Source organism: Podarcis cretensis, assembly GCF_951804945.1.
Source record: "Podarcis cretensis genome assembly, chromosome: 3".
NCBI classification, from domain to species: domain Eukaryota; kingdom Metazoa; phylum Chordata; class Lepidosauria; order Squamata; family Lacertidae; genus Podarcis; species Podarcis cretensis.
In genome coordinates, this window is record NC_137172.1 from 108,814,028 (window position 1) to 108,839,585 (window position 25,558).

Below are 25,558 nucleotides of genomic sequence, written 5' to 3' on the forward strand. Positions count from 1 at the left end.
TTCCCCAGATGTTATATGGGATAGAACTCTGGGGGTGGAACCAGAGGCTGTTGGAACAGCTTGAAATTTTGCAAAATTATTATCTCAAGAGGATTCTAGGCCTTCCTCAAGGAACCCTGGCAGCTTTCTTGAGGGTGGAGGTTGGATTACCCTCTGTGTCTGCCAGGGCCCACTTAAGATTCCTACGATTTTACATCAACCTTGCAAACACTTCAAACACCTTATTGGCCAAACAAGCCTTTGTATCTCTTCAAAAGAACACCACTTGGCGTCAAAACCTATCTGAGATCCTGGTTAGATACACCCTACCAGAGTTTAATACTCTCAAACTGTGGAGCCCGGACAAAGTTCGGGAATGGATCCTGGAGAGAGACGCCCTGTTAGACATCACAAAAATACAGAACCCAGGGTCCTCCCACTGGTTTCCCCGACTGAAAACAGTCAAAACCTGCGCCAATTACTTGGCGAATATCACCAACCCCACCCTTCGGAGAGCTTTCACCATGGCCCGTTTTCAAACCATTCCCACGGCCTATCTGTCAGGCAGATATGCAAAAATCCCAGTAGAGCAGCGTATATGTCCTTGTCATATGAGAACCAAAGAGGATCTCACACATTACATGTTGTATTGTCCCATCTATTCGGCCTTCAGGGATGTGATGTTACAAACTATTCCCAAATCAATAGTCAACTCTGAGGACCAAGTAAAGTTTTTACTGGTGGACGCTGATCCACGGATTTCTCACGTGGTAGCGGTCTTTGTGGTGAAGGCTATGAAAACTAGGGTATGGTTCCTGGATGAAATGGTGAGGTCCCTCCCATTGCTCTCCTAACCTGTTGCTGTATCTTCTTTCCTGAATGGTGGGGTTTTTTGGGTAGTTTCCTTTGCTGGGACAGCATGGCATGAATGTTAGCTTATTTTATAATTTTATTGTTTATCTTTTTAATAATGTTTTATGGTATTTTGTGTAAAGGCATGGACCTCACAAATTCAATAAACTTGTTTGTTTGAAACACTGGAAGAGAGAGGGTTAACAGATTCACAGTCTTTGGAAAGCATTCTTCCAGCGCCCTCCCCAAGATTGAGAAGAGCTCGGAACAGAAAGCGCAGAGGCTTCAAACTCAGATTACAAAACATAGGAGTGACGTAGATTAATAGGGACAGGGGAGTGTAAGCCTTAATTGGGAGCACTGTCATTCTAGGTAGACGGGTTCTTTGTCTCTCACTATGATTATTAAAGAATCTAACTGATAAGACGTTCCTTTCATTTGGTCTCTTCTTATTTACTGCCATGGGGGAGGAAGCCGATTCCCCAAAGCCTGACACCAGCAAGCAAGCAACATCCACTCCTACTATCTGTACTCCCCACCACTGCAGTTACCTAAGCCAGAGCAAGAGGCAAGAGACTAAGCAAACATGGGCAATGGGAAGAGAAGGAGCATGGTCCAGGGGGCTGCTGCCAGTGGCTCTCCTGCTCACATGTGGGCCCTCAGCAGACACATGATCACGTGGCACCAGCCCTTAAAGTTGTTCTTTCTTTCTTTCTTTCTTTCTTTCTTTCTTTCTTTCTTTATTTGTTGAATTTATATACCATCCTATACCTAGAGGTCTCAGGGCGGTTCACAGAATAAAATCAAAATCTATAAAATCAAAATCAGAACAATAACAACACACACACACCCCAAAAAAGAGTCACATTTTAAAAGGGTTTAGGATATCCATCAGGTCAACCAAAGCCCTGGTTAAAAAGGAATGCTTTGCCTGCCACCTAAAGGTGTCCAATGAAGGCGCCAGGCAAACTTCCCTGGGGAGAGCATTCCGCAGATGGAGAGTCATTGCAGAGAAGGCCTGTTAAAATTTGAGAAATGGGACTCACAGTACTCTCCTGATCTACATCTCTAAACTGATTTGGGTATTCACAACTCAAAGCTCAAGATGAATTCACTTTCCTAGGCATATCATAATGGGTATCCTGTGAAGAGAGTGCTTGAATACTGTAGCCAGAATAGCACCCTCTGGAAATTATAAGACAATTCTCATCATCTCATTGAAAGAGATGGGTTTGCTTAGTGTGGAGAAGGGATGCTTAAAAGGGAAACATCAAATACCACATACCAATATTACTGCAGAAGAAACATCAGCATGCTGAAGGGGTTTGTACCTTGACTGTCCTTTGAAAGATGGGCCCTGGGAGGCAGGAAGGGGAAGAAGACAATGCAATATATTACCCTCTCCAGAGGACATGCTTAATGCTCCCATGGTGAGAACCTACAGTCACTTCCCTTCACTGCTACAAAACAGTGGGTGGAGTCATAAAGATGCCCAGAAGGGCTGGCTGAAGCATTTAAATTATTCCTAGTCTTAATCTTTTAAATGTTCCCTAAGAATGCCATGGAGCATTACCAGCACAGAATGCAGATGCTGATGAGAAAGTCTACTTACATCTCCTTCCACTTTCTCTCTCACTCGCTGAATGATCAAACCAAAGGAGATGGCTATGCCTCTAGAGCCCTAACAACCAATGAGCCAGCAGAGGGAGATGTCACAATGAAGGGCGTGTCACAAGGACCTTCACAACCTAGCAACCACCAGCACTCAACTGACATTACTCTCAACTGACACTACTAAGTTTGCTTATATGTCTTTTAGTCCATGTTCAGCTTTTTACAAGTATGTAAAATGAAATTTATTCCTTTATATTCAAGTTTCTGTTGTTCCTGCACCTACTGAGCATTAGCTATTTAATCTACCTCCCTGCTTCTCTGGTGCAACTGCCACACACCAAAAGGCTATGGAAAGGGCCCTGTGTCTTCGACAATACACAAAGTGATTCATTGCAGCTCCACAGCAGCCCTCTCCTTCTTTTCAGTGCCATCCTATATTGCTGAACAGTGGAAAACCAGAAATCACCCCTTGCGTGTTTATTCATGTTATTACCCTCCTTCACTAGCAGGTCCCAGGGCAAGTTACAACCATCTAAAATTATTGTTGTTGTTGTTATTAATTAAATTTGTATACCGCCCTATACCCACAGGTTTCCGGGCAGTTCACAGGATAAGATCAAAATATAAAAATACATAATACATAATAAAAACAAAAACAACCCAATAACCCCCCCAACACATTTTAAATGGACATTAGATGTCAATCAGATTGACCAAAGGTCTGGTTAAAAAGGAACGTTTTTCCCGGTACCTAAAGGTGTACAGTGGTACCTCAGGTTACATACGCTTCAGGTTACAGACTCCACTAACCCAGAAATAGTGCTTCAGGTTAAGAACTTTGCTTCAGGGTGAGAACAGAAATTGTGCTCTGGCGGCGCGGCGGCAGCAGGAGGCCCCATTAGCTAAAGTGGTGCTTCAGGTTAAGAACAGTTTCAGGTTAAGAACGGACCTCTGGAACGAATTAAGTATTTAACCCGAGGTACCACTGTACAATGAAGGTGCCAGGAGAACTTTCCTAGGGAGAGCATTCCACAGAAGGGGAGCCACCGCAGAGAAGGCCTGTTCTCGTGTTGCCACCCTATGGACCTCTCAAGGATAAGGCATGTGAAGAAGGGCCTCAGAAGATGATCTCAGGGTCCGGGTAGATTCATATGGAAAGAGGCAGTCTTTGAGGTATTGTGATCCTGAGCCGTTTAAGGCTTTATAGGTCAAAACCAGCACTTTGAATTGGGCCTGGGAACTAACTGGTAGCCAGTGCAGTCGGACAAGAATTGGTGTACTATGCTTAAACCGTCTTGCTCTGGTGAGCAGCCTGGCAGCTGAATTCTGCACTAGCTGAAGTTTCTGAACCATCTTCAGAGGCAGCCCTATGTATGAGACATTTAGTTACAAGTCACTGTGTGATGAATGTGTATGCATGATCCAAACTTAAGATGAAAGAAAGAAAGGAAGTTCAAGTAAGTTGTGGTTTCTTTGTAGTTCTGAAGGAATAACCAAGACAGAGGAAAAGCAAAGCACTGCACAACAGCAATACTTCAAATGTACACCGTTAATATTTTATTCCTGTAGAATCTAAAGTCCTGCTCTTGATCCTCACAAAGATGGCATCAGACTCAGAGAAAACATATTTCACGCAGGTCAAGACTTCTGTTCATTTAATGGTTCTGAAGCAGGAGAATATATTATTAGTATTTCCATCCTTCCATCACTGTGATAGAAGGGTTGCCATAATGATTATTATCCCTGCTACTATTGAAGGAACTAAAATCTTGTCTTTCTTAAAATGTGGCAATCCTTCTCTTAAGATTGGGTGCCTGTCCAATAGCCTGAATCCTACACTATCAGAATCTTGTTGCTGTTACATCCCCAATTTCTCCATTAAGGAAAGACCCTCACTCAACTGAACTGTGATAGCTCTACTTTCCAGTGTATTTTTAACACCTCCAAGTAGCTTATCCACTCCTCTGCATAGACTTCATTATTGTGTTTATCATCATAGCTATTCTTCAAAGGAAACATGCTTTCCTCCTTCACAGAAATAAAATTCTGTTTGCAAAGGGTGGAGGTGAGCAAAACAAAGGCACACAATTCTCTGCTGAATACAGTACAATAAAATGATGTTGGTGGGTGAGGATCCCAGCTCCTTTGATGGCCACACAATTGTTCTGGTACCAGAGATGCTATGTAACTTATTCAAGCAAGACCCCAGCCCCCAGTCTCCAATGCAACACAGAAGACAATTGCTTGGGCTGGTTAGATGTCCTCATGCCACCCTATTCTGTGATTGTTCCATACGCCGGCTCTGACTCACCATCTACTTTGTTTGCCTCCCTGTACATCTTGGAGATTTCCTATAATTAATTTCAGAATGGCTACATGTACAGCTTGCTGCCATTTCCAATTTGCGTCTTCCCCCCTTCAGACTGATGAGCAAAAGTCCATACACATATTGCATCAGGCAATTCCTACTTGCTCTGACTTTGATTCAATCAATACAGCTCATGCATGTCTTGTCACTGATTTGATCACAATGCAAAGGGAATCTTGCCGCTTTTGTGTGATTGCACAATGATTCCTTTGGGCTCCAGTGTGACTATGCCTTGTAAAGATTACTTGACCACAAGATCAGTTAATCCCCATACCTGGAAAGAAAATCAAGTCAGGATTTTTAAATTTTTTTGTCAGCATCCTTAATGATTTCTATTTGCATGTGTTGGTTAATCCATTAACACTCTTGTTTTGAAACTAAAGCATATGCAATGGAGCAAAGGCCAAATGCTACGAATGGATCGTTATTCATTATTCTTCACAGAGTAGCACCCAAGCAGCTTTCCTACCAGTGAGCACTCAATAAATAATTGAAACAGGCTTGAATAATACATTGGAGGCTTCCCATCTCCTTTGTTTCAGTCACATCAGTCTCAATGGAAATTCGGCAAGTTTAGCATCATGGATCTTAATGTGGATGACTAGCGTACATAACAAAACAACAGCACATTCTCAAAGCAAATTGCCAAACGTTGACGTTTCCGTTCCCTGTTTTTACAGTTACAGCCAAAGACCTTAAATATTTGCTCAGAAAAGAGAGCTAAATCTGGAGCATATCACTTAGGCTCAGAGGTTGCTGCGCCTTGCAGGTCTTCAGCTAACCGTCTTTTTAAATAAAGTAAGGGCCAGACATCGACACATCTGCACAAGCCATTTAAAAACATGCCTTCAACATGCCTTCGGCTGCTGATCCACTGAGAGACAACTGCTGTGGGCTCTTTGTCAACTCTTACCAAGCTGAAGCCATTCCATCTGGCTGCAAAGCAGAGGGAAAGGGGAGAAGCAGATTGCTCCGCTGACTTTGCTGACAGACCACTGACCTTTGCCTCCACCTCAGAAGTCAGTCGCCACTCCAGCAAGCTATCTGAATTGTCTCAGTTCCAGCTGTTTGCTATAAGAGCTGTAGCTTTAATAACTGCTGGCCAAGCTCGCTTTCACCACTTCCTTCCTCCTTCATTTTGTGTCCTGTCTTTAAAAATCTAAGCCTACTTTTTATTAAGCAGCCACACTGGGTGCTGTTTTGGCTAAAGAGCAAAAAGCATTTTGAGAGACTGAAGCTCAATACAGAGCTAGGGTGGAGTTAAGCACAGTGCTTGCTTCTTGGTACTGCAACCATGCACAGTTCTCTTTAAATCTACCAAAGTTATGGAGGGGGGGAAAGCAGCATTTGCATTGCTTCATCCATGACGCGGGTGGCGCTGTGGGTTAAACCACAGAGCCTAGGACTTGCCGATCAGAAGGTCGGCAGTTCAAATCCCCGTGATGGGGTGAGCTCCTGTGGCTCAGTCCCAGCTCCTGCCAACCTAGCAGTTCAAAAGCATGTCAAGTGCAAGTAGATAAATAGGTACCGCTCCGGCGGGAAGGTAAATGGCGTTTCCATGTGCTGCTCTGGTTTGCCAGAAGCGGCTTAGTCATGCTGGCCACATGACCCAGAAGCTGTATGCTGGCTCCCTCGGCCGATAAAGCGAGATGAACGCCGCAACCCCAGAGTCGGCCACGACTGGACCTAATGGTCAGGGGTCCCTTTACCTTTTACCTTTTATCCATGATATTTCTATGCTATAACTTTTCGGAGGGGGCCGTTATTTGAGAAAATAGTCTCAAGACTACAAACAAGCAAGGTTGCTGTAGTAAAATCTTCTCTGGGGCAGATGGGGCTTGTCAACCTGGGAAGGTAGCCCATCTAGGAGAAGGAAATACAGTCTTAGTTTGGTTCTCAAATTTAATCCATTCCAGGAGTCCGTTCGACTCCCAGAACAGTTTGAGAACCAAGGCATGGCTTCTGATTGGCTGCAGGAAGCTCCTGCAGCCAATCAGAAGCCTTGGAAGCCACACAGGATGTGCGGCTTACAAAAATCATTCGAAAACCTGAATGCTCACTTCTGGTTTTCAATCGTTTGGAAGCCAAACGTGTTTCAAGGCGTTTGGCTTCAGAAATTCCACTGTAAAGCAAAGCCAAAAAAAAAAGCAGGCAAAAAGAAATAGGCAATTCCACAACAACACAAAGCCAAAAAGTTTTATATTGTCAGTTAAAACGGCACACTTTTGGTTTGTTTTTTTAATCTGCATAAGGAAAGCCAGATGAATAGAGGCTGAAAGAAAAAACGAACCAGCATTCTGCTGTGAAGCACAGTGCTTCAAGGGATGTATTTTGCTTCTCCTTGTAACACAGTTCCTTATTCAGCAGTAGCAGAAAGTGTGGTGTAGTGGTTAAGAGCGGTGGACTCCTAATCTGGGGAACCGGGTTTGCGTCTCCACTCCTCCACATGCAGCTGCTGGGTGACCTTGGGCCAGTCACATTTCTCTGAAGTCTCTCAGCCCCACTCACCCCACAGAGTGTTGGTTGTGGGGGAGGAAGGGAAAGGAGAATGTTAGCCGCTTTGAGACTCCTTCGGGTAGTGATAAAGGGGGATATCAAATCCAAACTCTTCTTCTTCTTCTTTGGTTTTTTAAAGAAGATTTGAGAATATTTTGCCTCTATTTCAGAGCAAAAGAGCTGCAGCAAAGTATGAGTGAGCAGACCAATGATTTGAAGCCTCCACTTCCTGCAACAAATATTTTTGGAGACACATTTCAAGCTATTATGGGGAATTTGTAGCCGTGGTCATTGGCTAGGGCTGAAGGGAGCCAGAGCCCAACAGGAAATGGAGGGTCACAGGTTTGTGGAGAGGTCAGAGTTCATCGTGGATGGAGCTCATACTTGCATTGAGCATTCATGCCTTTGCCAAATAAAGGCTTTTGTTTGTAGTTAATGCCAATCAATGAATGGCAGCTGCTTCTTGGCTAGTTATATTAGAATTAATCTTTAGTGTGCTGATAAATCATTGTACCTTTATTACATCAGTCAAGTAAAATAAACACATCATTTTAATGAGTTTCCTAAGCACTAGTTTTTGCATTGTGCTTTGTCTACTGAGATGCTGTGCAATTCATTTGGGAACAATCATGTCAAAAATTGGAATATTCACTTCAGAGGAACGGTAATATTAAAGAAAGAGATAAATGGGTAGAGGAAACGAAAAGATTCTTTACTCATTTCTAACCTCTTTACCTTCATGTAACTACCAAACCATGGTCTATCAGTACATCTGAATGTAGCCAAAATCTATGCAGACATAACAAAACCCTATTTACAGATTTAGGACACACAAAATGAAACCATTTCTTCACACAACCAATAGTTAACTTCTGGAACTAACTGCTGCAAAGCGTGCTGATAGCTGGTGGCTTACATGCCTTGAAGGTAGCCCTGTTCAGGGAAGTTTTTAATGTTTGATGTTTTACCGTGTTTTAATATTCTGTTGGAAGCCGCCCAGAGTGGCTGGGGAAACCCAGCCAGATGGGTGGGGTATAAATAATAAAATTATTATTATTATGAAAGTGGGGTTAGATAAAGGCTTTTGACAGCTCTTAGCTGCCTGCCCCTCCTCGATAAGGGTATCCTGTTAAAGGAATCTGGGGGTGTGGATCCTGCCCCTATTTGATCTAGGGCTCCCCCTGTTGGTGGTTTACCCTTAGTTCGACTCCATGCAGATGAGCTATATCTTGACTCCACCCAATGCCTAAGCCAAAGCGTTCACATCTGTAACCAATAAAGTTGTGGCCTGTTTTAGCCCATGAAGCTAAATACTCATGTCTGTGTGTTCATTAATCAATAGGAAACTGCAGGGCTCAGTGCCTTGGCTCATAAAGGCTTTTGACAGCTCTTAGGCCTCCTGGCTAAATGGAACTTCCATGATCAGAGGTTTGGTACTTCTGAATACCAGTTTGAGTAGCAAACAATGGCTGAGGTTTGACACTTTCACTCTGTTCATGGGCTCCCCAGAAGCATCTGACTGGATATTCCTGGAAAGAGGAAGCTGGACTAGAAGAATTTTCCACCTGATCCTGAATCATAGGCATGCATATGTGCCCAAGCACACCCCAATGTTTAAAAAAAAAAACCCAGGGATTGTGGCAGGGAGGATAGAGTGAGGTTAAAAAAAAAGAAAAAGGTAAAGGACCCCTGGATGGTTAAGTCCAGTCAAAGGTTACTATTGGGTTGCGGCGCTCATCTTGCTTTTCAGGCCAAGGGAACCAGTGTTTGTCCACAGACAGCTTTCTGGGTCATGTGGCCAGCATGACTAAACTGCTTCAGGCTCAAAAGAACACCATGATGGAAACCAGAGCGCATGGAAATGCTGTTTACCTTCTTGCTGCAGCGGTTGCTATTTATCTACTTGCACTGGCGTGCTTTCAGGCTGCTAGGTTTGCAGGAGCTAGGACAGAGCAATGGGAGCTCACCCCATTGCACGGATTCGAACCACTGACCTTCTGATCGGCAAGCCCAAGAGGCTCAGTGGTTTAGACCACAGCATCACCCGCATCCCTAGGAGAGAGTACAGAGCAGCAACCCAGCTCCCTCAGCTTCCACGACTCTTGGAGAAGCAGCAGTGGGGGAGAGACAAAGGCAGAGGGAAGCATACAAAAGGCTGGAGTGGAACTGCAGCTTCTGCCTGTGTCGGGCTCCGTCTCACGGCTATGTCTCAATCTGAGTTCCACTTGCCACCTTTGGCTATGCTGGCCAGGGATGGAGGGAGTTGTGGTTCATGTTTAGCAGCATCTGGCAAACCAGAGGTTATGTACCTCTGCCATAGCATCCAGGAGGGGGGGGGGGACTCAGGCCTGGGTGGGACAAATGCCTCTATGCATACATAGCTGTCAACTTACAGATTTGAAAATAAAGGACCAGCAGCCTCGAAAATAAGGGATCTGTAGCCAAAATAAGGGATTTTCCAAACACAGGTATGTTCAACTTCTGAGCCCCTCCGAGCCAAAGGCAGAAAGCCCAGACAGCAGCCAAACGAAGCCTCAAGCAGTGGTTCCCACAGCGCAGCAACCCAGCAAAGGGAATGCAGCAAGGAAAACCACCGTCACCTCTCCGCTGGGAAGCGCTGAGCAAAGGCGAGTCCCCGGGTAACGCGGCCGATTTGATCGGCACAAGGCATGCAAGCTCCACCCCCCCCCAGTCGTTCTTAGACTCCTTATTGGGTGAGCAACCCAGCCAAGCAACACTGTTGGAGCCTCCCTCCTCCCTGGCCGGCAGGGAGGGAGGGAGAGGAGCTGCTTCCTTTGAAACCTGGGAAAATAAAGGGACATCATCAATAAGGGACAGTAGCGGGACACGGCGCTGGGATAAGGGACTTTCCCGCCAAATAAGGGACGGTTGACAGCTATGGCATACACAAGCCACACACCTTCACCAGGCCTGCTCTACTCCCTCCTTAAGTGCACAACAGAGGCAGTGTCTTTTGCTTGCCCGGATGAAAAGCAGTGTGGACTGTGTATGTATAGAAACTTCAGATATTCGCATGGCTGAAATGCCTCTTGTACATAGATAAGTGTTCTATCCATTGCTCCGCCCCCTTTTGCCTCTGGCCCCGCCTACTCAGAAGGTTTCCTATGAGGGCACAGCTGCTTGATTGGCACTCAGAAAGCTCCACACCAAAGAGATTTATATTACTATTATTTGTCACAACCAAGGATACACACAAAGAAATGCCAGTTATTGGCAGCTCTATAGGGGTAGAAGGAAAGCATATGCATATTAACACATCGCAATCTGTTTTAACAACTGAGATTCTTTTAGCAATTAGCAAAGCATTATTTTGCAGTTAGGATGTACACAAGTGGTTTCCCCCGCTCCCTCCTTAAGAGTGATATTTCTCTCTCTCTTTTTTAATTAGAATGGAGTGAATCATGCAAAATAATTTGCTTCTTATATTATTGGCTTTGTGTTTGTGAGTAAGCTCCAATTATCTCAAATGTGTTATTTTTTCTTCTTTTTGACATTAAGAAGCCAAAATATTTTCCCCCAAAACCAAACTAGTTGTGCGGAGCCTGTACCAGTGTGAAAATGGGTTCGAATGAGAGAGAGAGAGAGAGAAAGAGAGAGAGAGAGAATGAAACTTGATAAATTTCTACCATTGGTAGTTGTGAAATACATGATTTAAGAACTGAACAAAAGAAGACGGAGTTTAATGGCTTGTTGTGAATGGAATGAAACAATTCACATTAAAGGTCACTTTCCTCCAGATTAATGGGGATCTGGTGGCTCCCACAGAGAAATCCCATATTTGTCTACTCAAAAGTAAACCCCATTGAGTTCAATGGGCCTTACACCCAGGAAGCTGTGTACAGCATTACAGTTGGGAAGGGTCATAGCTCAGTGGCAGAGCATTTGTCTTGCAAGCAGAAGGTCCCAGGTTTAACAACAACAACAACAACAACAACAACAACAACAACAACAACTTATTTATACCCCGCCCATCAGACTGGGTTTCCCCAGCCACTCTGGGTGCCTCCCAACAGAATATTAAAAACACAATAAAATATCAAACATTATATATATAAAATATTGTTTAATATAAACAATTAATATATTTAAGGGTAAGCACTCCTAAACATAATGGGACCTACTCCTGAATAAGTATACACTGAATCAGGTTTCCAGGCTGAGATCCGTACAACAGGATTGCAACTCCATGTGCACTGACCTGAGATGAAGCCCTGCTCAGGTCAAAATGCAGGGCAAGCCTTACTTGTGCCTAAAGGTAAAGGTAAAGGACCCCTGACCATTAGGTCCAGTCACAAACGACTCTGGGTTGTGGCACTCATCTTGCTTTATTGGCTGAGGGAGCCGACATTTGTCCGCAGACAGTTTTTCCAGATCATTTGGCCAGCATGACTAAGCCGCTTCTGGCAAAACCAGAGCAGAGCACGGAAATGCCGTTTACCTTCCCGCCAGAGTGGGATCTATTTATCTACTTGCACTTTGAGGTGCTTTTGAACTGCTAGGTTGGCAGGAGCAGGGACCGAGCAACGGGAGCTCACCCCGTCACGGGGATTCGAACCACAACATTCCGATCGGCAAGCCCCAGGCTCGGTGGTTTAGACCACAGCGCCACCCGCGTCCCTCTTGTGCCTACTCATAAGCAAACATTGTTAACTTCATTGAGACTTACTCCCAGGTAAATGCATACTGTACATGGGTACAGTCTTAAATATATTCAGGGAGGTATCCAGTTGTCCAATATCACTGTGGGGAAAATACCTCTTTTGCATTGACACGTTATTATTGCTTTCATTATTTTGTTGTTGCTTATATATACACAGAGCAGCTCTGGGTCAGGTTAGAGGAAGAGAAGAAGGAGAGCTGGCCCGTTTCACCTCACAAGGTCTGAGGAAGACACAAGTGGCCTTTGCTGTTTGTTTTCATGTATGCCTCACAGCAACAACAAAAAGCTGGCTACTCAAGCTGCTTTAAGAAGTCCTGAATGTTGTTGAGGGCCACCAAAAATGGCCACAAGGGCTGAATGTGCCCCCAGGCTACATGTTGGAGCATTCTGTTATAGAGGTTGCCGGGCAGCAGTGGCGTAGCGTGGGTTGTCAGCACCCGGGGCAAGGCAAGTAATTTGCACCCCCTAACCCGTGGATTTGCACCCCCTAACCCATGGATTTCAGCACTCGAGTCTCTTCCACTAGATTAGTTAAAGAAACCCTTACCCCCTAAGCACATGTATTGTTTGCAGTGAGAGAGAGAGTGAGTGAGCCAGGTAGGGGCAGAGAGCTGCGAGTGCGAGCGCGCCTCCCCCAGATGTTGCACCCGGTGCGGCCGGGCCCCCCTGCACCCCCCACGCTACGCCACTGCTGGGCAGCAAGTTCCATCACCCCTGACCATAGGTCATGCTGGCTAGGTCTGATGTGACCTGCAGTCCAGAAACACCTGAAGGGGCACAGATTCCCCACCCCAGTCCTACACAATCGCATCCTGGGTAGGTCTAACCACACTCAGCTGGAAATAAATTGCATCGCTTTGGGTGGAATTGATTTGCACATAATGATATGCTGAGAATCACAGCCTTTGATTCCCCCAAACAAAAGACGTCTTGTGAAAAATACCTCTTTTGTTCCGTATACCAACTGACAAAAGCCCAAAGAATGGGCTTTAGAAACATGTCTCTTTTCTCTGAGGATGTAGGTTAGAAGGAGATGTTCTGATGCTTGCAAGCGACTTACGCATCTCACATTGGTTCTAGCACATTTCCCAGACCAGCTATGTGCTTGGAATATTCGCGGTGGTACATATGAAAGGAAAGGGCCTGAAAGAGAAGCAGTGTAGAGCAGTTCCATTGTGTTTATAGTAGTCACTAACAGGGGTGGCTGTGACTAAGGGCAAGGGCCTCTCCAAGTGGGGCTCAGAGGGACTCCTGTCTGAAAATTGGAAAACCAGTGCCAGTCAGACAACCTTCAGCTAGATGGACCAATAGTTTGACTGCACACATATCACCAAAAGAAGGGAGGGAGGAAAGGGAGGGGGGAATGAAGGTACAGATTTGCATAAATAATAATAAAATAACAATAATTTATTATTTATACCCCGCCCATCTGGCTGGGTTTCCCCAGCCACTCTGGGTGGCTCCCAACAGACTATAAAAAATATGATAAAACATCAAACATTTAAAACTTCCCTAAACAGGGCTGCCTTCAGATGTCTTCTAAAAGTCAGATAGTTGTTCATTTCCTTGACATCTGATGGAACAGCATTCCACAGGGCAGGTGCCACTACCAAGAAGGCCCTCTGCCTGGTTCCCTGTAACCTCACCTCTCGCAAGGAGGGAGCTGCCAGAAGGCCCTCGGAGCTGGACCTCAGTGTCAGGGTTGAACTATGTGGGTGGAGACAGGTGTACTGAACCGAGGCTGTTTAAGCCTTTATGGTCAGCACCAACACTTTGAATTGTGCTCAGAAACATACTGGGAGCCAATGTAGGTCTTTCAGGACCGGTGTTTTATGGTCTCGGTGGCTGCTCCCAGTCACCAGTCTCGCTGCTGCATTCTGGATTAGTTGTAGTTTCTGGGTCACCTTCAAAGCTAGCCCCACGTAGAGCACATTGCAGTAGTCCAAGCGAGAGATAACTAGAGCATGAACAACTCTGGGGAGACTGTCTGCAGGCAGGTAGAATTTCAACACTTGATTATTCAAATTTATGTGCATAGCTGCAAATTAAGAACTAGTAATTGTAATCTAAATAGAAACCAAAGACATCTGCCCATGGTGGAGAAGTCTGTGGACCACTCTGGTGCCCTTGATTTCCATTTTTTAGAGTTAGAGTTGTATAAAGGTTAGAGTTGCATCCCTGGCTCTGTCCACGTTTGCATCGGGCCCCTCCCATCACTGATATGCGGCTCTCTGAAAGTTGTCTTTGGGGCAATGTGGCCCCCGGGCTGCAAAAGGTCCCCCACCCCACCCCTGATGTACAGGAAGTGATAGGCTCACCTATCCATTCTTAAGGAAATCAGCCCTGAGTGCTCACTGGAAGGACAGATCGTGAAGCTGAGGCACCAATACTATGGCCACCTCATGAGAAGAGAAGACTTCCTGGAAAAGACCCTGGTGTTGGGAAAGATGGAGGGCACAAGGAGAAGGGGACGACGGAGGACGAGATGGTTGGACAGTGTTCTCGCAGCTACCAGCATGAGTTTGACCACACTGGGGGAGGCAGTGGAAGACAAAAATGCCTGGCGTGCTCTGGTCCATGGGGTCATGAAGAGTCGGACACGACTAAATGACTAAACAACAACAACAAAAGCTTTATATTCTGGAGTGACTAAAGATAGGGAGCTTTGCACCAAACTTTCTCCCTCTATTTCCTTAACAATTCAGGTGGGGGGGGCACAGCTGAACAGTAGGGGACATCCTTTGCCTTTGGGAGGCCTCAGTCTTGGTCCCTGACACCTCCAGTTAGAAGGAGGAGGAGGAATGAGAGAGCCTCTGCTAGTCAAAGCACACAGTACAGAGCAAACAGTCTGACCAGCCCCAAGGCAGCTGTTTCTATTCACCAAGACAACATCCACGAAGCTGAAATAGGAATAAAGGTCATAAAGTATAACGACAAATGAAACTGATACGGAAATTAAAAACACCATTGCCAATTGCATTACTGATTGGCCTATTGTTCTCAAAATGTGACGTCTGTCTCCCTAGGGATGTGAATGGACATTAATAATTGGCGAAGTGAATAGAGAGGCTCTTGCTGGAACCGCTGGACCCTTTCCGCATCTGTTTGTGTTTGCAATGCGATAACTGTGTTGAACATTGCGATAGCAGAAGGAAAGTTGGGGCACAAGCGCTCTACTTTGAAAAGCCAGCTTAGCATTCACATCCATCTAGGAGAGGTGTACAGTGGTACCTCGGTTTAAGTACTTAATTCATTCTGGAGGTCCGTTCTTAACCTGAAACTGTTCTTAATCTGAAGCACCACTTTAGCTAATGGGGCCTCCTGCTTCCGCTGCGCCACTGAAACATGATTTCTGTTCTCATCCTGAAGCAAAGTTCTTAACCTGAAGCCCTATTTCTGGGTTAGCAGAGTCTGTAACCTGAAGCGTCTGTAACCTGAAGCGTATGTAACCCGAGGTACCACTGTATAGAGAAAAAAATAAAGAGCCTTTCTTTCTTTCTCTCTCTCTCTCTCTCTCTCTCTGGAAGATGGAGACATTGCATGTGAATATCACATTAGTCTGAAGTACCTCCACCCAATTTGAGAATACTACAGATATTTTAGGCTACAAGTCCCTTCAGCCTTGATCAGCATGGCCAATGGATGATGGGAGTGGTCAGCCAAAATGTTTGAAGGACTCCAGGTTAGGAAGGATTGGCATAACTGGCTATGCGGATGTCACTGGCTCAAAGATAAAGTCCCCACCAGAGAAGAATGGCAGATCAAGTTGATGGATCTTAGCCAAAATGGCTAAGATGATCAGAAGAATCAGAAATCAGGAAGACCAAAATGTTAATAAGGAATGGCGAAAATCTATAACCTATCTTAAAAACCATTATAAACAGTTAAAATGATTAGTAGGGTTGGAATAACACTTGTGGTTTAATGGTGAATTTTGGGACACAGTGGAGAGGTCAAAGATTTGGATTATCACTAAAGATGCAGGAGGAAATGATTGACAATAGGACCCACAAAGGGGAGGAAGGAAGTCCAGGAGAGTCTATGGAATCTTGTTTCTATGATTTATGTTGGATATGTGACTGTAAAATTTAAATCTGATAACCATACACAAACACACACACACACACACACACACACCATCCCAAAAGAAAAAGTAAAAAGGAAGGATTGGCATAACTATTAATAGTATCTTCAGGTGTTTAGTTATGGTAGCTTTATAGCTGAAATGGGACTAATGAGAATAAAGAGGGAGGTATCAGCATGCTGGCATGAAAGCCAAGGCTTGCAAAAGTAGGTTGGGGACTTAGGGGGAAGAAACCTAAGGCCTGCAGAGATTTTAAAAATAATAATTCTGAAATGTCCCAAAGACAGGATGAAGCAGACTCAATGGCCATGGGATTCTAGCTGAACGTTAGAGGGGGGAATGGAAAACCAGGAGGGGATAGAAACGGAACAGAAGAATGGACGACTGGCTTACTAGAACACACAGACAAAAAGAGAACCATGCAGGAACAGACATCACCCAAGTGGGAGGCTGCCAACATTGTTTCTTTGACAGAACGTGCATCATTAGAAAGTGCTGCTCTTCCCTGTGAAACTGCTTCAATGTCTCTCAAGACTTAGGTATACAATATACAAAGTAACCAATTCACTGATTTAGTTGTATGCAGCCCAGCCATTCATGAAGGCCCTGGAAAAATTAAGAGAGCATGTAATCTTCCATTTAAGCAAAACAAAATTAATGCACTCTAAGATATATTTAGGATGTGGGTGGCACTGTGGTGTAAACCACTGAGCCTCTGGGCTTGCCAATCAGGAGGTTAGCAGTTCAAATCCCCACGACGGGGTGAGCTCCTGTTGTTGGGTCCCAACCCAGCAGTTTGAAAGCATGTTAAAGTGCAAGTAGATAAATAGGTACCACTCCGGTGGGAAGGTAAACGGCGTTTCTGTGCACTGCTCTGGTTTTACCAGAAGCGGCTTAGTCATGCTAGCCACACAAACTGTCTGTGGACAAATGTCGGCTCCCTCAGCCAGGAAAGCCTGTCAGGGGTCCTTTACCTTTAAGATATATCTTGATATGATATGATTTGTTATTTTGACCCAAGGTTTTTTGTCCATGGACTCATAATGTGGCTTGTGAGAATAAAAACAACAAAACATAAATAGCAATCATGAAAGCAAAGAGGCTAAGATGGCAGCAGATCAAAAGCGATAGACTCTTCCCCACCAAAGCTGTTCTTGTTCATGGTCCAGCTCAGCCTTGGTTGAGAACTTGCTTCTAGAACTGATGCTGAGTTGAAGGACTTGACAAGACCACCTCCCAGGAAACCACTATTCTAGGAGCAGTCAGTGTGGTGCCCTACAGGTGTTTTGGACTACAACCGCCCCATCATAACATGGCCAGTGGTCAAGAATGATGGCGGCTGTAATCCACAATGTCTGAAGGCTGCCTTTGGCTGCCTTTGAGAAGCATCAAGTTATCAAGCTTGATAGGTTGTCTTAAGCCATTGGATGGCTGTGAAACCATCTATGTCCAATGACACTTGTGCAAAATCACACCCTTCATATTTGAGAAGCAACAGCACCTTTTTGTGTTTCCACTGGAAAGGCATAATTGAGAGGTGCTTTTGTGTGTGTGTGTGTGTTTTCCTTCTTCCACCAAGCCCTTCTTCATTATCTAGCTGTTCAAAGGAGTCTCTTTCAAAATGGAGGGAATTAAGCAGTGAGATCCCCCAAGGATCTGTATTGGAGATGTGCGATTTAACGTACGGTGCAATCCCCTACATGTTTATTCAGAAGTTAAGTATCATTGTGTGCTTAGGATTGCAACCTTATTCATACATTATCTGGAGTTACAGGAACAAACAGAATGGTAGCCAAAGTTGCTCAAGAAGGATCTCTCCAAACCGGATGAAAGGGCAACAAATCAGCAAATGAGATGCAATGTGATCAGAAAGTCAAGTATATTGCACCAGGAAACATCTCCACACATACACTCATTTGTATGTGTGCCTCTATAATGTTTGTGCCTGTGAAAAGTTGTGCATTGGGTAGCTACAGCTATATTTAACATGGTCTACACACTATAAGGAAGCTCATGTCCTTGGAAAAAGTGAGGACAGTTGGATAGATTGTTCAGAAATTATAGGATGAGCTATTTGGGAAGGAGTACTTGGCATTGATTTAAATATAAACAGCATTTATATAGCTGCACTATGACAGGAGTTATCTGGGTACCTCTCAAAGCAAAACATACAGCAGTTGGGATTTTACAGATACTTTGTTATATAGAATCCGGATAGTGTCTTGATAAATCAGGAAATGATTTTTCCCTCTTTTAATATGGACAAGGTTTGTGAATAATTCCTGCCATCCACCTTAAGTCCTTGAGATGAGTTGGTCCAAAATTCAGACAGAGAGACCACACACCATTAATTATGAAGTATACTGTGGGCCTACTTATTCTCAGGTGATAAAGTTTGCACACAGTGGCACTTCTAAGGAAGCATTTCTCTGAAACAATCCCCAAGAGAAAACTGCCAATATTACTGTGGGATGGGGGGGAAATGCTAGCTGAAGTGTTTTATAAACTTCGGGAATGTTCATGCGGTAGTAAAGTCCCAGAGTCTAGACTTTAGGATGTCAAAAATAAATGGATGTACATCTTGGTCCTTTATTTGTGTAAAACAAAGTGCCCAAAGCTTTACAGTATAAGCCCACACGTTAACCTTAAAAAGGTGCTTTATTATTAAGCATAAATTTCACAGAAATGAAATAAAATCTGAAAATTACTGAGCTTGCCCAACTGCAGCTGAAGTTAAATATATACTTAAATGTAGGCAAAACAATTCCCTTTTCCAGTGGAAGGTTTGTTTGTTTTTATCTCACATACAGTATATCTTTTCTCAGTTTACTCCTATTAAAATCAGCTCAACATACAATGGCAAAACAGCGTTTATGAATCACAGAGAAAAGGGCTCTAAGATGGTCTCTTTCCCTTCTGGGGTGCATCCCAGCCCACCATTGGCAATTCTGAGAATGTGAAGGCAGTGGACAACTTAAGCTTTCAAATCTCCAAGCCATACTTGTGGGGGAAACAACTGAGCCTGCTGGGAGATCCTTGCAGAAACATGTTTCTCAATCAGAACTAGAAGATAAAGGAGTAGGAATTTCCATAGGCAGTGAAGCCAACCCTGCAAAACTATCTAAGCTCCTTATTCCCCACAGAGAGGAGAAACCAAGGACTTACTGCTGAATTTATTCTCCTACAGTAGAAAGCAAATGCACATCTTGTAAATAATGCATGGCGATTTCCTTTTTGTCCTTCAAACAGGGCGTGTGGGGATGGGAAGAAAGGATACATAAGGAAGAGATGTGCTACTTCCTAGCGATTGCTTTGTAATTGGGTCTCATATTTGGGGGGGGGGGGGCAATCTTCAATTCTAAACTCACCGACTGGGGAGAAAGTGCCACTAAGCTTGATGGGACCAAGTGCAATAAGCTTTACAGAGCATGCCACACATATCTCTGTTGGTGGTTGCTGTAGCTTTTAACTCAAGAACGTCACCAGCAAAACCCTATACACATCCACATCAAAAATAAGCCCCATTGGCTTCAGTGGAGCTCACTCCCAGGGAAGTGGGCACAAAGTTTCTGCCCAACCCTTAAAGAAAAAGAAACTAATTCCATGGCCACCATTCGTTCTGCAAAGAGGAAATGGTGCTCTGATAAGATATTGCTGCACACAATGGAAGGAAATGAATTTGCACTCCCAGCTCCTTGTGCGAAGGCAAACGGAAAAAGGTTGACATTCACTTGGAGTTACACCCTTCCAATGGGCAGAATAACTTTGTGGATCCAGGTACACATCTGGAGGATAACCTATTATATTTATTTTATTTTTTATTTTTTTATACCCCTTCCCAGAGTATTCTCAACACCTAGCTTGCCTCCGCTTATTTCGCCTAATAGTTTAGAAATCTCCTGCATCTGGTGGCCATTTCATTTACCGGGGACTTCCATGAAGAAAAAGAGTCTCACAAACTAGCTGTGCAAGGAGCTGCATCTCTGAAACAGGATGTGAAATGAAAGTAAGGGAAGGGCAATCTGGAAAGAATCCGAAATATGCATTTGGCAGAGAAGCATATCTATGGAGTCTGACCCAAAGAAACTTGGCTTTTTAAAAACAGGGGCTTATGCAGAGGCTCTCTTCCCCCAAAGCTCTAGCAACTGAACCACATCACTATTTAATAGAAGAGAAACTTTGGCAATGCTAAATACCACCTTATCTATCGGACAGCAATGGAATTAAGTTGAGGTCCCCATGCATTTTGCCTTCCTTCTCCTAATGATTCCTCAGTTGAGCTGAGGCACCTCTGGTCTGCGTGCCACAAGTTAGGCTGACTTATTATGCTACTTTGATGTGATTTCCCTGTCAACCTCCCCTCGCTCGATGCACACACTTTCAAGAGCCTGATACAATTCCCAGGGAACAGGGGAACACCCATTAACCACAATGGAAGTTAGATCAGGTCTTTCTTGCATAACTGCCAGTAGGGTGGTGGAAGGGAAAGCAGCAATGGGCTGCCTGCTTCTATGCACATATTTATTGCTCTATTTTTTTCTAGGGACTTCACAGGAGCTGCTCTGACCAGGAATGTTTCGTAAGACCAAATGCTGGGTGTTTAGCAGTCTAGATTAATCAAATGCACAGCAGTCTCCTGGTTTACATAAAGAGAGTGAGAGCTTGGTTTCAACTTCAGGAGAAGCAGAAAGGAGATGTTTGAAAGGCTCTTTGAAGCCATAAATTAGTAGCATGCATATATTCATCAAGAAGGTTTTCTTGCCTTACGGTCCCTTGCTCCTCTTCTTAGACATCACATTTCTAACCTTAGCTTTCAGCTTGTTTGTTACAGCCTAGCATTTCATTTTATCACATTCACACTGCAATTGCATGAAATTTAAATTTTATTCCCAGGTGCAAACTCTTTGTGTCCAGCTGTTCTTGACAGAAATGTTTTTAAAGCAGGTCCCACGGCTAAAGGCAGCTTCTTCTCCGGATTTGCATGCACAAGTGAGTTCCTCGGTTATGATTAGCATTCTGGTTACCCAGAAAAAATGCCTCCTGCAGGCATTTCAGCAGGAGAGTGAAACCAGAGGGCGGCTGTGTTTTGCCAGTAATTATAACAGGTTACCAAACTCACCAGGTGAAGCAAGCACCAATTGGCACTGGTCTTAAACCCTACAGTGCCATGCTTAGCTGGCAGTGGGGTCTTTGAACAGTCACTATCTGAACCTGCTGCATCTAAGAAACTGAAGAAGCAGAAAAATTAGCCATGAGGATTTCCTCCGCCTCCCCTTCTAACTTGGAGAACATAATCACAGAAGTGTGTGCATTTGGCTGCTAGTGGCTACAAGAACATAATGTGCATCCATCATTCAAAAGTCTGCAAAAAATGAAAAATGAAAATCTAGGTAGAGCATTTGGTTTCAGAGCAGACATCCACCGATAAGAGTTTCAAAGAACTCTGTCTAAAAAATAATACCCCTTTTGCTCCTGTAAAATGCATGTACAGATCTCTCCAACTTTGCAAGGTGATTCTATCAGCATCATGCACAATTGTGTTTTTTTAAGAGGGTGGGTGTATTTTGTAATAAATAAATAAACAAACAAATAAGCACGAGAGAGAGGACCTTACCTTTCTGACCCCATTAAAGCCATATTCTGCAGCAAGTTGCTTGGCTTCTGCTTCTCCCCCTTTGTGAAACTCAACCCAGAAATGATTCGTGTAGATGGGTCTTTCGGAGGCAGAGGCAAAACGAAGCAGCCCTATGAAAAAGAGGCCGGCTGTCTTCCAGTGTGGAGCAGCGTCTGCCTTCATGGCTCTTTCGGACAGGGAGTGCAAGGGAATGGTGGCTGAGTATGAGAACTGAAAATAACGGTAAGCAAAAGGAAGAGGATATAAATAATATAATGTCGACTTTGGGGTGGGGGAGGCTGATCAAGGGGCGAGCTGAAGGCAGCAGATCAACCGGTGCTGTGGCTTAGCATGTCTGTGCCTGGAGAAGAGGGGAAATCCGATGGGCTGGCAGCTCGTGAAATTATGCTGATATGTGGTGTGTGTGTGTATGTATGTGTGCGCGCGATGCCAGATCTGCATTTTTCAGCTCCTCCTCATCTCTAACACAGCGAGGCGGCTAAAAGAAAGCACCAACCCGAGCGAGGTGGGGCTGCGGGGCTGCCAATCGCAGCCAGGCAAGAGGGTGTGCGCTCCTCCCTCCTCTGCCTCCCAGCTGAACGCGCTGGCTGGAGGGCTGGCACCCAGGACAGGCAAACCTTCCTAGCGGCGGCGACTTGCCTGATTCAGCACCTTGGAGAATTCCTCCATTTCTCCAAGCCCTGCGCGCGAGGAAGGAAAAGCCTAAGCTGGGGAAGGAGAAGCCCAAGGAGAGGGAGATAGATAAGCCCTCCAATTAGCATCCGTGCTGTCACTGTTTTGCCTCTGAGGGAGGCGATGCTGAAACAACAGCCCCCTTCCCATCCAGAACCTCTCTGACCTGATCCCAGGCTAACGTTACATTCCTGCGCGATGAGGGACTCCTCCCTTCCCGTTGCAACAAGGGAAGCTCTCTCTCTCTCCAAAGGGCTTCCCCCGACTAAATGGCCTTTGCCCGTTCTTCTATTGCAGGGTTGCTGAGCTTTGATTCGGAGGGACAGGGACGTTTCCAGAATCCTCAGCTGATCTTGGCTGGGGTAGGAGATCTCTCTGACAACTGGTGGATCAGGGGGTGTGGGTCGCTTTCCCACATCACCAGCGAGATGAAAGTGTTGCAGCTCAAAACACTCCTTGATTGATTCGTCGTCTATGTAATTTGAAGATCCCGTTATCTGGCCAAAGGGTGAAACTGATAGGCAGATCAAGGGAAAGCATTTATAAATCAATACCCCGCTTTCAGATTTTGAATGGAGTGCCAGAGGCTTCCTGTTAGTCAAGAGAAATACTATGGAAGAACATGACAAGAACCTGCTGGATCAGGCCAAGAGGCAATCTTTCAAATAATAATAAAACTATTTTTTAAAATTTGATTCTACAAGTGTAGAGTTATAACAGTACCAAATACATATCCATATTTAGAGTTTTCTCTGAATCTCCAGACTTCCCACCCTCCCCTCCATGAGTCCTATTGTCAACATTTTCAACTGCATATTATTTCATAATCCATATTTTATATCTCTCCATATTGTCCATAATATTTGTTACAAGTGTTATTAGAATCCTGCTAATGTTTTCATCTGCTTACAATGGTCTCCTCCTAAATACATTATAATTTTTTCCCATACTTTATTGAAGTTTTTGTCTTCTTGGTTCCTGAGCTTTCCAGTCAGTTTTGCCATTTCGGTGTAATCCAACAGCTTGGTTTGCCATTCCTCTCTGGTAGGGACTTTGTCTTCTTTCCATCTCTGGGCTGGCCAAGAGGCAACCTAGCCCAGCAACCTCTTCTCACAGCAGTCGACCAGTTGCTCATGAGTAGAACTTTAGTGCAACAGCATTCTCTCCAATTCATACCCAGCAAACTGATATTTAGAGGGGGAACACTGCTATATCTACAGCATTTTCAAAGCGTTTAACATTGTTTCATCCTGCTCTTACTACATCTCAAAAATGTAAACATGGGCAGGAGATGGTATCAGAGGTCAGAGTACAGTGGTACCTCGGGTTACATACGCTCCAGGTTACATATGCTTCAGGTTACACACTGCGCTAATAAAGAAATAGTGCTTCAGGTTAAGAAATTTGCTTCAGGATGAGAACAAAAATTGTGCTCTGGCGGCGCAGCAGCAGCGGGAGGCCCCATTAGCTAAAGTGGTGCTTCAGGTTAAGAACAGTTTCAGGTTAAGAATGGACCTCCGAAATGAATTAAATACTTAACCCGAGGTACCACTGTCTTTTGGCTTACTGTGTCATGCAAACCAGTCTAACTCTAGTTAAGGAGATCAAACCAAGGTTTAATTGTGGTTTGTTTGAATGAGAGCAAGTGTGGGGAACCTTTGGCCTTCCAGATGTTGCTGAACTACAACTCCTATAGTCCCTGGCCAATGGCCATTCTTGCAAGGACTGGTGGGAGTTGTAGTTCAGCAAAAGGGCAAAAGATTCCCCACACCTGTACTAGGACTTGGGCACAAGCTACAATGAGGCTAGAACTTCGCACTCCTCCTCTCTAAGCTGTACTACGTGCAAGGACTGGGAACCGTGGTTTAGTCCACTGGTCTTCAATGAGTGTGTCAAGTGGTTCAGGTTAAGAACAGACCTCTGGAACGAATTAAGTACTTAACCTGAGGTACCACTGTAGATGCAGTATTTCTTCCTTTGTATTTGTGGTTTGACTCACTTGGCTGAGCAATCTCAATTCATTTGCTCTGCGAGGACCGTTATGAGTGCAGTTGTTCCTTCTAGTGGCAGAGCCCATCATGTAGCAGTTAATAAACTGATGATATGGCAGCTGCAGCATCAATCAGGCTGGCTTTTCTGAAAGATGGTCCCTCCCATCCCTATAACTCTAGGCAAGTTACTGTTATTCACATTTTATATGTGTATAACTGAAGTTGAGAGGGTTTGCTGGATGGTGTGCCATTTCCAACAACATAGAAATGGATCTCAATGAGGAGTAGGAGCACAGGACTTTAAAAAATATCTTCTCTTGCCACAGAGAAGACACTTCAGTAGATCACTGCTGACACTGACTGATTTGTTTTAATATTTCAGCCAAGCAAACAACTGAATGAATTTATTTGGCCATTTTCCAGCAGTGGGAACTGGTTCAATTAATTAGACACTCTCTTCTTTCCTTAATTCTCCCAGGCACCCAAAAAGGTATGATGTGCAGTAGTACAAAAATCAAACTTAAGACTCATGGGTGCAAGTAGATTATTGTTGGAAGATCCCCAGCCTAAAAATATTTAAAATCATAATGGTACTGTTCAGATGTAATGTTAACTTTAACGTGTGAGCAGCAAACTCACTTCCAGGCTCCCTTCTTTTCAGCACCATTTGTGTTTGGACAGCTCCAGTTGAAAAGTTATTATGTCCGTTGACCAGACTTATGACAAAAAAACAGCCTTATCAAGCTCGCCTTTGATAGAGAAAGGATGGACTCCAGCAAAGATAGTCAAGGCTAATTCTTACTGAAATGAGTGGGATTTGTTAGCATAATTAGATGTTTGATTCCTATTTATTTCACTGGAAATTATTCACGACTGACTGTTACTGGGTTGTATCCAATCCCAGTTGAAGAGGGGGAGGCAAGATGTCTTAAGGGAACTAGCTCAACCGTCAAACAAATTGATTTCTTTTGGTTTACATCTCTTAGGTGAGTGCAAAAGAAGTTTTATAACAGAGAATAACTATTTAAAGTTATATAACCTTTGTTGTCCTGTTAATGGAAATGTAACACTCAAGAGGAATTGAGAAATATATCTTCCTTCTGAGATCGCTTTGGAGTAGACAGACAGGACTCTGTTGTAAGTGAGTTACATAATCAGGAACATACTGGCTACATGGAAATCAATA

The 25,558-nt window shown here is 44.3% G+C and overlaps 1 protein-coding gene across 1 annotated transcript in view; it reads right to left on the reverse strand.

Moving 5' to 3' along the window:
• Positions 1 to 22,168, reverse strand: part of PCSK2 (proprotein convertase subtilisin/kexin type 2) — a 130,987-nt gene extending 108,819 nt beyond the window's left edge. The window contains exon 1 of the mRNA XM_079969865.1: positions 21,689 to 22,168. Coding sequence (XP_079825991.1) covers positions 21,689 to 21,871 — 183 coding nt within the window. The 5' untranslated portion in view covers positions 21,872 to 22,168. The remainder of the gene's footprint in view (positions 1 to 21,688) is intronic.
• Positions 22,169 to 25,558: the final 3,390 nt, after the last annotated feature.